The sequence below is a fragment of the Mus caroli genome, unplaced genomic scaffold (genome assembly GCF_978045245.1).
Source record: "Mus caroli unplaced genomic scaffold, Mus_caroli_1 scaffold_7, whole genome shotgun sequence".
Lineage (NCBI taxonomy): Eukaryota > Metazoa > Chordata > Mammalia > Rodentia > Muridae > Mus > Mus caroli.
Window position 1 is genome coordinate 65,200,076 of NW_028227262.1, and position 16,073 is coordinate 65,216,148.

At 51.5% G+C, this 16,073-nt stretch overlaps 1 protein-coding gene across 16 annotated transcripts in view; it reads right to left on the reverse strand.

Moving 5' to 3' along the window:
* Positions 1 to 16,073, reverse strand: part of Dysf (dysferlin) — a 201,616-nt gene that overhangs the window by 86,875 nt on the left and 98,668 nt on the right. For all 16 annotated transcript variants that reach the window (XM_021164299.3, XM_085840480.1, XM_021164311.3 and 13 more), the window contains 7 exons: positions 15,537 to 15,692; positions 11,739 to 11,870; positions 11,493 to 11,659; positions 10,305 to 10,419; positions 10,000 to 10,105; positions 9,586 to 9,728; positions 7,498 to 7,671 (listed from right to left, as the gene is read on the reverse strand). In XM_021164299.3, the coding sequence (XP_021019958.1) occupies positions 7,498 to 7,671; positions 9,586 to 9,728; positions 10,000 to 10,105; positions 10,305 to 10,419; positions 11,493 to 11,659; positions 11,739 to 11,870; positions 15,537 to 15,692 (993 nt within the window). The remainder of the gene's footprint in view (positions 1 to 7,497; positions 7,672 to 9,585; positions 9,729 to 9,999; positions 10,106 to 10,304; positions 10,420 to 11,492; positions 11,660 to 11,738; positions 11,871 to 15,536; positions 15,693 to 16,073) is intronic.

Consider the following 16,073-nt stretch of genomic DNA (forward strand, 5'->3'; position numbering starts at 1 on the left):
GCACTGACTGCTCTTCTGAAGGTCCTGAGTTCAAATCCCAGCAACCACATGGTAGCTCACAACCCTCCATAATGAGATCTGACACCCTCTTTTGGTGTGTCTGAAGACAGCTACAGTGTGCCTACATTTAACAATAAATACATCTTTGGGTTGGAGCGAGCGGGGCCAGAGCAAGCAGAGATCCTGAGTTCAATTCCCAGATGATGACCCACAACCATCTGTACAGCTACAGTGTACTCATATACATAAAATAAATATTTTTTAAATGAAACTATATTTCAAATCAGAGGTGGCTCGTGGGATCCCATGGCATGAGAGAGCAAGAAGTTCTAGGGCAGCCTGAGTTACAGGGTGAGGTCTGGGGCAGCCTAGGTTATCATGAGACTCTATCTTTAAAAAAGTCAAAGAAAACAAAAAAGAAAATCCATACACATCTGGGAAATGCCCCACGTGCTCCAAGCCTGAACTGGGGGTCCTCGCTGGGCCTTGACTGGAGAGCTGGCAGTTGGGCATTGGCTGGCAAACCCTCAGATGACCCTCCAGATCTCCACTGTCTTCACTGTGACCTCATCAGCAGCTCTGAGGGAACATTGGGATAACATATGGACCGCTTCCCCTGGTTCCCATCAACTGAATCAACAAGTTGTCTTCAAATTGGGTTCCTAATGGAGCCTGCCTCCTAGGGCTGGTTAGACATTATCTATAAACAAAGTCAGTAGCCACAGGCGCCTGTGGTGCGTGACCTAGAACAGGACATGAGGGACCTCCACAAACAGCCAAGCCGTTTACACCTTCACACTGTGGGCTATGCTAGATCTGTCACAGATGCAGCGCCCATCAGGGCACAACGTGGTGACAGGCCATCCAGGACTGACATTGGTTCTGCGCCAACAGAGGTGTATTTGCCAAAACAGGCCATGGGCTGGAGGTCTGCAGTGTGTTAACCCTGGTCTATTCTTGTTTTGCTATGCCATTATCTTCCCCGTCATCTGATGGGTGAGAAAACTAAGGTTCAAGAGTGGCTATTCTCTCCCCTGAAGTTAAACAGTGGATTCTCTAACAAGACCAAGGTTTCTTTCCCAGAATCCATCAGTTTGGAGCATCTAAGCAACGTTCCGGATAACTGCAGAGGGCTGAGGGCCAGGCTGGGGCCCAAAGTCACACCCAGAACCCAGGGCACTCTCCTGGCTGCCACCACACAAGCCCCACACAAGACAGCAGGCCAGACCAAGGGAAGAAAGCCCTTTAAAAGAGGGAGTGAACTGGAGACCTCCCTTCCCAATCAGGTTTTAAGTAGAATAACAGGCAAGGGTGCAACCCCATTTAATTTGCAGCTGGAACCAGGGTTTGGACTCAGCCGCTAAAGTCTTCACTAAAATCTTTGCAAAACTACTGCCTGCGAGCTTCAAGGAGTTGGGAAGGCACCAGGCAACCTGGAGAGTGCACAGTGCCACGTGTGGGCTGATCCGGGCCCAGTGTCCTCCCAAGGTCTCCTCCCTCTGTGCGCATGTGCAGGCTGTGGAGACATCCAGGACAGGTTCTTTCCTGTGCCAGCTGCCTCAAGAATTTCAACAAGTGTCTGTCCCACTTTGCCTGGAAGTGCCCTGATTCTTCACATCTGTTTTCTTAGAATGACTGTTAATAATACCCCAGGCCAGATTTTTTAAAAATTAGGAATAGAAGAACATAGACCCTCGCATGTGACATCATACTCAGGGCTCCAACTGTGCAGGCACACACACTCAGGGCCTCAACAATTTAAAACCCAAGTTAGAGCAAGGCAGATACAGGGCCCATATATTTAGGGGACATTATCAAACTGTCCTCTCTAGCAGGCAAACAGGAGGGATGGGAGACCTCGGTTTGAATGGGGTACCAGCCCTCAAGTCCCAGCTAGCACAATGCCAGGTAGGCTGCAAGTGCTTGTTTCAGATGGTCAAGAGCCCCTAGGATCTGCGGATGGGGCTCAATGGGTAGAATGCTTAGCTAGCATGAGCAAAGCCCTGGGTTCAGTCTGCAGCACTATGTAAAGTTATAATGGGTAGTGCACATCTGTAGTCCCCATCGAAGAGGTGGGGAAGATCACACGTTCTAGGTCACCCTAGGCTACATAGTGAGATCAAGACCGGTAATCCGGGATACATGAAACCTTGTCTCAAGAAAGGAACCTGGGGGCCCATATACAAAGCAGTCCTCCAAGAAGTCAGCCACCTCCAGCCATAGCTACTCAGGAGGCAAATCTTTGAAGGAGGCCTCGCAGAGGAGGAACTGGGCTGGAGGTGCCAGGCACACAGCATGGCTTCATCCAGATCCAGAGATAGCCCCACCTTGGCCAAACCACATGGGACCTCATTTCCAGCCAGCTCAAGTCTTGAGTTACTTCACACTGGCACTGCCCTTTCCTTGACCATCTTTCCAGCCCTCGCAACTCACAGCTCCCCTTCCCTGACAATGGCCCAAGGTGGTGACACCTGTCTCCAAGGGTTCTCACGACTTTGGTCTCAGCCATCTGCAGGCTTCCTGAGCGGCAGCTTCCCTGGGTGGTGAGATGGAATCACCACACCTGGCTGCCCCAAGGAACTGAGATGCCCCTTTGACTTTGTACCCAGCTTAGCATCCTTGTAGGGAGCGAGGATAACCAAGGATGCGAGCCTGGCCAAGTGCAGCCTTCTGAGGCTTCAGATCCTCTCTTCCTACGGCCACCCCAAAGCACCCTGGGTGGGGGAAAAGGTACACCAGTGAGAATGAAGGTGGAAATAGCAGTTGGTGGCCTGGCCAAGAGTCAGAAAGTGCCCGAGGAGGGGGAAGGAACCCTAGGCAGGTGCTGGGACAGACGCAGATCTGTTTCTTCTGTAGTAACACGCAGGACCTGAAGAACCATCTATGACATCACTACACCATAGCTGCACCACCCAGTGTGACGGGAAGTGCACTTCCTTCTTCTGGTTACTTTAGAAAAGAATTTAAAGAGCCATGTGTGGATAGGAGCTAGGCTAGTTGTCCCCAACTGTAAAATGGGCTAATATCAGCCTACAAGGCAACATGTAAACCTATCTGCATGATCCCTGATATGTGGTTAAAAAAGATACAGTAATTCTTTCTTAGAAACTTGGATGTCCTAGAGGAGTAGATAATGCCAGGGCCTGACACTAGAATTTAGCCATCATACAGACACATATGCAAGCATTAGATCTGACAAAGGTCAGGAGAATACACACATACACACACACACACACACACACACACACACACACACGGGAGGGAGGGATGCATCCAACTTCCCAATTCTCCTGCAGCTCCAAGGTTCACATGTCACATGTCACCTTTGAGCGTGGAAGTCTTTCTCAGTTCTAGAAGGCACCAAGGCCGCCAGCATGTGCTTCAGGCCTGTCTCCTCCCTCCCAGGGAGACTGCTCTGAAGCTCAGGAAGCTTTGCCCCTCTCGAAAGGCCAAGTGCAGAGGCAGGGCTTGGAAAAATCCTTGTGCCTGGAGGGCAGGCCTAGGGCAAGGGCAACAGGACAGATTCCGTGAGCTCATCCACAGCAGCCGTCACCAGAGTTCCCAGAGAGGCTGGTGGCGTCAGGAGGGGGTGACTGGGTGGGAGCCGGGCGGTGGTGGTTGTGGCGGCAGTAAGGGGTGTGGGGTAAGGAGGAGGCTGATGGAACACGCTATAATAGCGGCTTTGTACTCCGATTCCCAGCTCCCTGGGAACGCCAGGAAGATTATGAAACCCGGTGTCTTTGGGAATGCCAGGATATTAGCTGGAAAAAGAATAATACGAAAATAAAATAATGCGCGGGATGGAGACAGCAGACGCTTAGCAGACTGAGCCAGGGCCTCCCGCTCTGAGGAGGGAGCCAGGCTTGGCCCCTGCTGCTGGTGCTAACGAGCAGACAGGGCCTGCCTTCCAAAGAGACGATTTCCAGAGGGAACTGGCAGACCAGGCCCAGCCCTGCCAAGGATGCACAGGCCAGGGGAGGGGTACTAGAAGGCAAGGCATAACCAGGCCTGGTGCAGTGGCCCAGACAGTCAAACCCATCAGATTCCCAGGAGGTTCCCTTAACCCCACCCACAGTCCTTCCCTGGCTCTTTCAAGATCTCTACAACCTCCTCCAAGCACCCTCCCCCTCAGCATGGTCACCCTGGAATAACTATAGAACAGCTACGATACAGAAGGCAGCAGGTTTATTCACACTCGCACATAAGTATCTCTCTCCCAAACTCAAATCACAGAGGAGCTCCTCATGGACCAAGCTACTAGCACCGAATCCACCAAAGGGCAGCAGTACAAGCAATCTGATCTTGCCCCACCACCCATGAACACTGGTCATACACCCAGCATCTCTCAGAAAAGCATCTAAGTGGAAGTCAATGCATGCTATCTTCTGTCCTTGTTACTCAAAGATGGCCCTGAAGCCAGCAGCAGCAGCAGCCCTTGGGACCTTGTTAGATGTAGAGACGCTTGGTACCCGACCCAGACACTGCATCAGAGCCGGCATTGTAACCAGTCCTTAGTTGACTTCTGCTCATTAGTCTGCACAGTCACTGCTAATCTTCCAGGGCTGCTGAGATATAATCTCTTCCATGAATGATATAACAGAGTCCCAGAGGCATGGGAGGCAAATGCAGCAGGATCCGGAGCACCCCTGAAGCCTGTCACCCTATCATCACACATACACCTAGGTCAGGGCAGGCATCAGCAGACATCAGGACCAGCAGTGGTGTCCTGGTAACAGAACACCAGGCAATCTGTCCTGAGATGCAGCATGGGCATGAGTTCTGGTCCCTGGGCCAAGACACCAGAATGTTCCAGGGCAAGGCCAGGAAGCTTAGACCAGACTAGAAACATGTGAAGGTGGCAGTAGAAAGGGAGTGTGGTATGGGGCCATGTAGGGTGTGATCATGAGTCTGAGTACTCACGTCTCATGAGTATGTGGAGCTGAAAGGATTCCATGCGCTCAGTTACAAAGTGATCCAGGCAGTTACTACCAAAGAGGATAATGGCTCTGTCCACTGAACCCCTAAGGAGACTGCAGAATTATGTGTGATGCACGGTAGCAATAAGACTATCTCCCTCAGATTCTCTGGCAGTCATGTTCCCCAGAGATGCAGAGGGATTCCTGGGGCTGGTTCCTTCCATGTGTCATAAGCTAATCACAAATGAATCAAAATCCACCAACCCTTCCATGTCTGTCAGTGTGACGTGTGACTTCAGTGATTCTCCCATGACATGCCCCTCCATAAACAAGAGTAGTCAGTGTCTCTGCTTCTGAGAAAGCTCATGACCAGCCTGCCCCATTCCTCCAGTCATTACTTCAACAATCTTGGGCCCACATCTCCCAGTCTTGCTTGACTTCCTTCTCCAAGGAACCTGCCTTCATGTGTGTGTTTCTGGGTAGTACCTCTAGCCATGTGTCCCGCCCCTCCCAGCTGACACCCAACCCCAGTTGCTTCCTTGCCCTGGTGGTCTGCAGGGTAGCTACTAGATCTGCTCTCCTCCCAGAGCTACACTGAATGGCAGACTTATCAGAGCCAGCAGTGAACTCATAGTAACACTGGGCTCACCCTGTAGTTTCGCACTCTCAGCTCCCTTCCCATCTAACATTACTGAGCCTCTAACACCCCTGTGTCTCCTTCTGCCATTCCAAATACCACCTTGGTCCTTGGGCTCCTTCTTCATGTGGTTGTCTCATCCCTGGATCTTCTGACATCTCCTCAGTTACTTTCCATAACTACTTTACTCATGGTTCCCAGTCCCTGCTCCAGCCAGACCTCACCTATGCTCAACATAGCCCCAGCTCCCTGGTGCCTGTAAGAGTCCCGGAGCTGCCCTTCCAGAACTCTCTGCTTACCACTATTTTCCGTTTCTTTTCCTTTTCAGAACATCCTCTATCAAAGCTAGTGATGCTGTCAATCACAGAACCCAAGTGTGGTCACCCCAAACCTCCCACCTGCCACCGCAGGCCCAGGGCCTGGTGTAGGCACCCAATCAGCTAGGGCCATTTTTCTCCCAGAACTGAACCACTCTGGGCTCTCCATATTGGGAGGAGGACAGCGTGACTTTGTCTAGCTGTGGCTATCAGGATGTGGCATATCTTCTGCCACCGGCATCACCGCTGCTTCCAAGAAGAAAGCCAGCCCTGAAAATCTCAATTTCTTGCCACCTAATACCTGGCTCCTCTCCAGCACTTTCCAGCTAAGTGAGGCCCAAAGCCCCTTTGCTCACCAGCCCATAAGAGTGGGGTCTCTCTGTAGTATCCACACTACGCATCTCCCCAGCCTAATGGGAATGAGTCCACTCCCTTCAGTGCTTGCCAGGCCTTCCTGAAGTTCTTCCTCCCCCACTTCCAGCCTCAGCCACAGGACCATCCTGAGACCCTGCCAAGTGCCCAAACCAGGCCACCACAGGACAAAGTCAGCCACCCAGAGCCCTGCCTCATGGAAACCACAGATCTATCTCATCTGCTCCTGTCCTGACTGACAGTTCTCTGATGAATCTTCTTCTCTCCCAGGCTTTGTCTCGGACTGAAAGGTTCTCTCTATGAGCCTGTGACAGGCTGTCACCTGGCCTCCAGAGGGTCTCCTCTCCTGTACTACTGAGATGAAGGGCCTCTCTGGTCAGCTTTTAGGGGCCACCACTGTCTGCCACCTCCTTCTCTGCTTCCATTCATCACTCCTGGGCCCACCCCACTAGACTCTCCCAGGCCTTAAGCTGCCCTGACCCACTGACTTGCACATAGACACTGATACAGATACCCTTGTGTATACAGGCTAATAATAGGGCCTGCTTCCCAGGTTCACACCCCAGAGCACCCACAAAGAATGCATACGTAACGCCGGCTCCATGTCAGAAGTGGTGGTTTCATTCAGGCCTTTCATACTGTCTCCAAGAGTCTCTAGTCCAGCAGAACAGAGAGCAGAGAACAGGCTGTATGCCATCATTTCTTTCTGGGACTCATCACCCAGATCTTGAGTAACTTGAGCCAACCTCAGTACTACTTACTAACTATGGAAAAGCCACAGGTAGCCATTCAAAAATTCTCCTTCACAGGTGCATATCTCCCCTAAACCCTAGCAAGTCTCTGCCTGGGGAGAACTATGTCCAGCCAGGGATATGCCAACGTCACCAGACCTCTCCAGTCACTCCCAGACTTTTCCCATCTATCCCAGCCCATCTCTGCAGGAAGCTCAAGTCCTTTGGCTTTGCTGTCCGGTGAGCCACTCAGAGGCCCAGGCTGCCTCCCCCTCTGCTCTCATCTTCACACTCAGAGAAGCAGTGGGTCTTCCAGTGTCAAGAAAGAAGCTGTCTTATTTTAGGAAGACACCCAGAATGCTGTTCACTCTCCCTACATGCCACCCCACCGGGGACCAAAGCCAGGATGACTGGCCAATGTTCCATCTAAGCCATGACCCTGGGGGCTCCGTGCCTGTCCCACATCAGTCTTGGAAAGGCATGCTGTACCCCACCCAAGCCCAGCCAGATGCAACCCAATGTACCAGGGCCCCCTCGAGGGCAAACACAGCTGCAGGTCCTGTCTTCTCCAGCGGCTCCATGCGGCGGCGCCAGCGGCGGCGGCGGAAGGCATCTGTCTTGCGGTACTCCAGGTGGAACTTCCAGCCAAAGAGAGAGGCATACTCCCAGCCCTCGCCCTCAGCCTCTGCCTGCCTGTGCTGCAGGAGAAAGGAGGCAGCTAAGAGGGAGAGACAGGGCAGGATTCCAAGAGGTAAGCCTGGAAGAGCCACCTGGAAGAAGGTGGCTTTGAGCAGCCTTGAATAGGAAACCCAGGAGGGAAAGGACACTCCTAGGACACAAGGTAGCTGAGGAGGCCAGTGGAGAAGGTAGAGAGCAGCTGGGCTAGACACTGGCTTCTTCAGGGCTGTTTATTTGAACTAGGGGTGGACTGCCCAAATCCAAGTTTTCCCTCTTGTTTCCTTTTTATCCTTCACATCCCAGGTTCTAAACACAGAAATGGGTCTACAGTTCAGAGGCAAAATATAGAGACCGCTTCCCAAGCCCAAACTACTTCTCACCAGAATGTGGACCTAAGCCAACTGTGAGGGGCACCTGCCTCTCCCCTAAGGGGATCCTTTCCCACACGAAGCCTGGAAATGCCCGGCCCTGGGCCCCGTGAGAGAGTGACGTAGCACTGCTGTTAGATATCAACTCAGTCTGAACCCCCTAAACAAAGCCCACACCTCTAACAACTGGATATCCTCCATGGAGAGAAAGAAGTGTCAGCTTGGTTCACAGCAGCTTGTCCAAAACACTTGCCTCTCCTCAGACCCCAGACATCCCTCTCTAGAGCCTCTGCTCCAAGGAAGAAGAAAGCCGGCTCCCCTAAAGACTGCACTTACAGTGGGAGAGGCCTGGTTCTGCTACCAAAACCCAAATGTGTTCTTAGGAATGGAGAGTAGATGCCAAGAGGATCAAAGGAAGGCAGGTACTGAGGCTGGGTTAAGCATAGGCATCCCCAGACTCTGGAACAAGCATATGCTGTCATGTGTGCTCACAAGGAAGTACTGTGGGCCTGTCCCATGTTCCACGGCATGTTCCGGGTAAACAGTGATGGCTCTCACTTGGCCCTTCACAAGCCGACACATTCACACTCTGGCCTATCACCGGCAGCTAGAAGTGTGGGCCCAGGACACAGCCCACCACTAGTAAACCACCTCCCTGTGAAGACATGTGTGTCAGAGGACGTCCTGCTAGGCAGTAGCCAATGGCAGACAACTCAGAGAGTGCACACCCCATCCCCTGCCTTGAACCTCCTATCTGCAGGGTTCAAGGGCCCTGCCAGGCCAAGCCTTGCCTGCCACAGCATAGCCTCCATGTTATGGAGTCTTCCTCTAGGAAGCCAAAAACAAGGCACTTCTCTGACATCCTGGAGCATCCTGGGACTGTAAGTGAATGCTACCAGAAAAGTCCACCTGACTCATATCTACTCTATGTATTTGTGGGCATCCGTGAGTACCAGGTGTGATCTGTGGAGCCTGGTCTGACCTACATGTTTTGAGTGTGTGGTCTGTGTTGTGGTGGGGGATTGTGATCTGTGTGCAGAGTGTGACCTATAGTTTCAGTATGCTAAATTGATCTGAGTGTGACCTGTCACTGAATTCACTGGGTCTTGTGGTGCTTTGAATGAGAACGTCCCTTGGGGATTTGAATACTTGGTCCCCAACTGATGGCACTGTATGGGGAGGTTTAGGTGGTCTAGCCTTGCTAGAGAAACTGTGTCTCTGGGTGTGGGCTTTGAAATTTAAATCTGTGCCCCATTCCCTCCCTGCTTCATGCTCATGGTTCAAGGTATGAGCTCTGGGCTTCCTTCCAGCGGCTATGCCTGCTTCTCAAATATGGTAGACTCTAGCCGTTCTGGAACTATAAGCCCAAATGGACTCCTTTTCTATAAGCCACCTTGGTCATGACGTGTCATCACAGCAATACATCTATATAACTATAACTAATACAGGTCTATAGTGAATGCTACAAGCTCATTCGCATGATAGTTAATGCATACGGGTCTACCCGATGTCCACTGGCCACCTCCATCCAGAAGCCCCACTCCCATCCACCTCCCATTGTCTCACCCTCTTCAGTGCTTCCATCTGGCTGAGGTCCCTCCTGCGCAGTCGGACCCAGCGTCGACGCCTGTGAGTGTAATACATCTTCTCAACAGGGACCCAGTGTTTTGGCTTTCGGTCTGGGGGTATGGTGATGCTGTACTCCCAGCCTAGGACGTGGGGTGAAACCTGTTAGTCACTGTCAGCAAATCTCCATCTATCCTAAGCTAATGCTCTCTTTGTAGCGCATGCTTAGACTCTGAGAAGCTCAAAACTCTGGTCCTAAATGATAGCTTGAAGTAGAGGTGTTTTCAAGAAGTTTCCTAGGTGAATTAGCCCACTGAACTAATTAGCCACTGACAACTGCCTGGTGCCTTCAGCTGTCTCACTGGCATACTTGGAGCTGGCTGGGGTGGGACCCCAGGCTGTATGTGTTCCCACCTTGTTCATCAACAGCCCGATTGAGGTCTGTGGACCATTCTTCATCTTCCCACTTCCAGCCCAGCGGGCATTCAATATCATCCTTCGGAAGTACCTTCTCCCCATTCTAGGGATACAACAGGCAAGTGTGAGGAGATAGACTGGGCAGCCATGTGTCACCATTCCTCTGGAGCACAGAGCAGACATCTCAGCAAGTAGGGGCAGTTGAGAAAACAACCATCTTTCTGGGTCACAGGCTCTTTGTGGGACCCAACACCCGGGACCCCAGAAAAAGCACGCACTGCCCACCTGCAGCAACCCCTTACCACATCTGTGTAGTTATCACTCATGTAAATCCACTGGCCCCCAGGGAGCCGGGTCTGGTTCTCAAACACCTCTTCCACGAAGCTCAGATGACCAGCGTCAGCATCATGGAGCAGGCTATTAGGGTGGAAGGGGAGGAGTAACAGTGTCACCCCACTATCTCCTGCCTCCAAGATGGCACATACCCCAGCCCGCCTGCATTGTCAACCTCACTATGACACAGATGGAGGGGTAGTGCAAAGAAACTAGAACAAAGAGTGAGAAGGAGGCCCAGGACAGGAAGAGATGGTCCCAAGCCAAAGAATGTGCCACCTGAGATACAAGAAGAAAAGAGGGACCAAAAGGAGGCACCAAAGCCCAATGGGTAGCTCTAGGAAAATGTCATCAAGCTCAACATTGAAGATTTAATGCTTGATTCTGTGTCATACTTCAAGCTTAAGAAAAAGTTACTGGGTGTCACACAACTATAAAAGAGAGGACAGAGTGACTGAGGAAGCATAGAGGGACTGCACAAAGTGGGGCTACTCAAGTGATCTGGAACAGGAAGCGTCATGTATGTGCAATGGCAGGACACTTGTTGTATCACGGAGGACAGGGCACATGGCTGGGTGCTAACTCCAAGGTGTGCTTAATAATAAAGGACTCTGTATATGTATGAATATATGTGTGTGTGCATGTGTACACATGGCAGGGACAGGTTTGTGGGGGGGAAGGCTATGCAAACATACTATGGCGTGCATGTGGAGGTCAGAGGACATCTTGGATGTCAGTCCTCACCATCTGTTTGAGGCAAGGTCTCTTGATTGTTTATTGCTGAGTAAGCCAGGCCAGTTGGCCCGAAGGTCTCAGGGGATTCTCCTATTCCCGCTCCTGTCTCCTCATAGGAGGGTTATGGACAGGCCCCACACTGGGCTTTATCATGGGTTCCAAGGGACTGAGCTTCCCAAGTCCTCCCTTTTGTGTGACAAGTGCTTTGCCACCTGAGGCATCCCCAGATATATCACACTTTATTTCTGAGTGAGCTATTCCTGCTAAGCCCCAGCCCCATGAGGATCCAAATAACAGTCTCTGTGACCAGCAAGACAGAAGGATTCACAGGGCTCAGGACTTGGGAAGAAGGACTGGGCAGAAGGGGGAGCAATGGTTGAGTATCCTGGCCTAGCCCTCCACACCCTGGGACTACCACTCACGTCTTCTCTGGACACACGAACCAATCTCCTGCCCAGGCCCAGCCAGCTGAGGGGCGGAAGCTATCCTTTGGTAGTTTGATCTTGCCTGTGACATCAGAAAACTTGGGGTAGGTGAGGCCCGTTGTGCCCCAGTTCCCGACCAGTGCCAGCTTTGTCTGGTTCTCATACTGTAGACCAAGAAAAGAAGAGAGGTGAAGGGTCACACATCTTCAGAACCCAGGGGCCAGTAGTCTAGCAGGCACTCACCGTTTCGGCAAAGACAGAGAGCTTCCCCTCGGCAAACTGATTGAATTCCTTCTCATCCACAGAGAGCCCGAACCAGAGCTTGATCCGAATCTGCACGGGCATTCGGGCCCCAGGCATACCTTCCATAGGATACTGGGATCAAAGAAACACAAATATGCACAGCCCCTCAGGTTGAGCACAACAACTCAACACCCAGTCATGTGTACTCTGTTGGGGGACTACACCAAATGTCATAGAAGTTCTTCTCCCCAAGAGTCCTATTCATCAAAAAAGACGATAGCAACCATGTAGGAGCTCCCTACAGATGGGGTCATATCTACAATAGGGTCTCTAATATCCCCTCCCCCACCACCTTCTTACATCTACCATTTGAAGTAACTTTCCATTACAGTGGAAAAGGCTCATCTCTACAAGGTCCAGTAGGGCACCCACAAGCCATCTGAAAAGTGGCTCGTGTAACCAGGGAAATGGAGTTTTCATGATTGGCCAATTAAGTAATTCAAATGGCTCTGTGTGGCTGCTGCGCTGGACAGCACCATCCTAGAAACAGCAGAGCTCCACCAGAGGAGCAAGGAAAGCCACTTCGTTTCATTTTCAGTACTTCATGCTCTGGCGAGACGCGAGCATCGCATCCAATGTCCCCACAATTTCAAGTGCTTATCAGCATGTTAACCACTCTTCGCTGCTCAGCTGGTTTTTATCCCGAAGGCTTCAGAAGCTCTGCCAAGTGGAATAACCACAACAACCCAACATTTAAAAACACATATATGTTCCCTACGATTACTTCACCGTTTGACTGAAACCAAAGGTCAGATTCAGCCTTGGGGAGCAGAGTTCCTCCCTCTGAAAATGACACCCTGTCCCCTAGCAGAGACAGCGTGGTGAGAGATACCTCACAGAATGAGAGAGCAGAGGGGGAGTCTGGGTGGGTTCAGAAGAGGCTGAGAAGACAGGGTGAGGGTTCCCAAGCTGGTGGGAAGGCCTGGACCCCCGCGCCCCCGGAGGTAGAGCCCGTGCTGAGAGAAGGCTTGGGAAGTGGCGCAGACCATTGTTGGCTGACCCGCTCCTGCTCCTCATGTCCACCTCCTCTCAGTTGTCCCTTGGAGAAGTGTGGAGACATTTCTTACCCCGGAACTCCCTGTGGTCTTCACTTCAGCCATCTCCTCCCTCAGGGTGGCTAGCTGTCCTTTTCCCTCCAAGCCACCAGCCCTTGGGACATGGCAGGAATTCCTGCCTCCCCCCTTTTCCTCCTCCACCTCGAGCTCCCCACCACCAGCCTCCCCCAGACGGGGCCAGCCTTCCCAACCCAAAATAGCAACAGCAAATAAAGAAATGTCTAGTTTGGGGCTCCTCTCCTCTGCTGGTGCTCACTTTTTCCAGCTTGGGTTTAAGTTAAGGAACACCAGTGTTTGCTTGGTCTCTGCCCGCTGCCAACATTTTTGTAGCGCTTGCTCAGGAGCTACTGGCAGGCTCATGAACTCCGTGGGGAAGACTTCGAGAAACAATTCTATATCCTTCTTTTCCCCCCTTCACTTGGAATCAGGGAACATTTTCAGCTCACATTCTCTTGGAGGCTTCAGGACCAAGAGGTCAGAATGGAGGTAGAAGTGTTCCAGAGTCTACCAGCCATTTCTACACTGTGTCTCCCTCCTCAAGCCACATAGACAGGAGAGGGGCAGCCTGTGAGAGCAATAGGGAGGATGGAACTTGAGGTTAGGGACAAACAAAGAATGTCCTCAGATGGTCCGGGAGCAGGTGGGAAGGTCATGAGGTCATGGTTCCTGCCAAACACACACACACACACACACACACACACACACACACACACACACACACAAAACCCTTCCCCTCCAAAAGTCCAATCTCCCAGTGCACCAATTATCTCAGTCCTGGCTGTCTTAGTTAGAGTCGGTTGCTGTGATGAAACACTATGACCAAAGGCAACTTGGAGAGGGTTTATTACCTTCCAAATTGTTGTTCATTACTGAAGGAGGTCAGAAACTCAAACAGGGCAGGAACCTGAAGGCAGAAGCTCATACAGAGGCCATAGAGGAGTGCTACTTACAGGTTTACTCCTCATGGCTTACTCAGCCTGCTTTCTTATAGTACCCAGGACCACCAGCTCATGGGTGGCACCACTCACAATGGGCTGGGCCCTCCCCCTTCAATCACTAAGTAAAAAAATACATTATAGGCTTGCCTACAACCCAATCTTATGGAGGCATTTTTAAAACTAATGCTTACTCCTCTCAGATGACTTTAGTTTGTGTCAAGTTTGACATGAAACTATCCAGCACACTAGCCTAGGCTGGATCTCCAAGTACTGGAGCAAGGGACAGCCCCAAAAGGAAGTGGAGAGCAGGGGGAGAGAGGACCAAGCATCCACTGACCACCTAGCTCACCAAGTACTACCAGCACTGTCTAAGTCAGTCCTCAGTTGAATTAGGTGGACAGCCTCATTCTCATTTAATAGGTGGGAAGAAAGTAGGCTATTCAGAGAGCGTTGGTGAGCTACCCAAGGCTAGATAGAACTGCAACCAGCACACTGACAAGCCATTCACACAAACTGCAGCTGAAACCAGCCCTCTCTTCCTACCCCAAGGGGCAAGAAGAATGGCTAGCCAACAGCAACAACAACAACAACAAAAACAAAAACAGGTAGGGCAGCAGACAGCAGACAGTTCAGTTCAGAAGAGTCACGGCTGAGATGTGGTCAATGGTGATCTCCTGGAAGCTCGGAGGTATGAGGTAGAGAAGGGAGCAGCTGCAAGAGAGGCTTTGGGGAAATGGGCTGGGAAAGAAGCAAGGCTGAGGAGGCACTGAAGGCAGAGGCATTAGGAGCAATTAGAAGCAAACAGGTGGCTTTCTGGCCACTAAGAGTAGCTGCATACAGAGAAGGCATCTTATGAGGTACACACTGTGTCCTGATCCTCTGGCCACAGCCATGACCAAGGCCATCTGGGCTCTGTGTCCTAACGTCTGCCCAGAGAAAAGGATGGGAGCACCTCCACAAGCCCTCACTCACTTTCTCTTCAGCAACAGTAGCTGAGGCCACTGGGGAAGAGCTGGAGGCCATTTTAGAAGCCAGGAAGGATTCTTGAAAGAGACCAGCCCCAGTAAGCAATAAAGTCTTGAATATACACATAAACATACACAAGCACACACACACACACACAGCCCTTAATATGCTGCTACTCATCCCTCCTCCTCCTCCTCTTTTTCCTCTTCCTCCTCCTCCTCTTTCTCCTCTTCCTCCTCCTCTTCCTCCTCCTCCTCTTCCTTCTCCTCCTCCTCCCTTTCTTCCTCCTCCTCTTCCTCCTCCTCCTCTCTTCTCCTTCTTCTTCTTCTTCTTCTTCTTCTTCTTCTTCTTCTTCTTCTTCTTCTTCTTCTTCTTCTTCTTCTTCTTCCTCTTCTCCTCCTCCTCCTCCTCCTCTTCTTCCTCCTTCTTCTGTTGTTCTTCTTCTTGCTGTTCTTAAACTCATTGTGTAGCCAAGGATGTTCTTAAACTCCTGGTCCTCCTGCCTCTACCTCCCAAGTGCTAGAATTACAGGCAAGTGCCACCACACTTTGTTTTTCTAGTTTATTCCAACCCCACGTTCCAGCACCCACCAGCAAGCCTCCTAGACTCACTGTATGGAAGCTGGAGAGTTTGGAAGGAACTGAAGAAAAAGAACGTTATTTTACTCAAATACTCCTTCCAGAATAGGACTGGATAATGGGGGGGGGGGTCAGAGAAAGCTGAAGAAAAGCTTTGTGTTGAGAAAATCCTACAGTGACCCCAGCAGAGAGAATACTCACTTTCAGAAAGATGGTCTGCAGCCTCCCACAGTTCCTGCCACAGTAGCTGGGGCCCCGCCGGGAGAAGAGGACTTCATGGGCGGGCACCCGCTGGTAGGCCACACGCTTGTCACCCTGCAGCATCCAGATGATGATGTCCGGCAGGCTGTTCTGGGGCTGGAGAGGGGGTGGCAGTCAAGGTAGGGATGGTGACATGTACGGACGGAGTCATGCCTGACTCAAAGGACACAAAGGTCTTGCCTCACTCACTTAGCTCCCATCCCACACTGCTCACTCGGGGCCCTGCCTTTGGCCCTCAGCTTAGAGGGGAGCCCCCACAAATGTCACAAATGTGCCCATGCCTTTCTGGGAAGATGCTCCTACACAGAGCAGGGAAGATGTGGTCTGCTAGATGTTCCTCCTTCTTCCTCCTGCTGGCCCTAGGACCCTAAGGTCTGTAGGCTTAGAGGAGTAGATGCCACCCAACAGGGGCTCCTCACCACCTTCTCAGGGCTCTTCAGAGACACGGAGGTCCCAGACTTGGGGGTAGGAACTGAA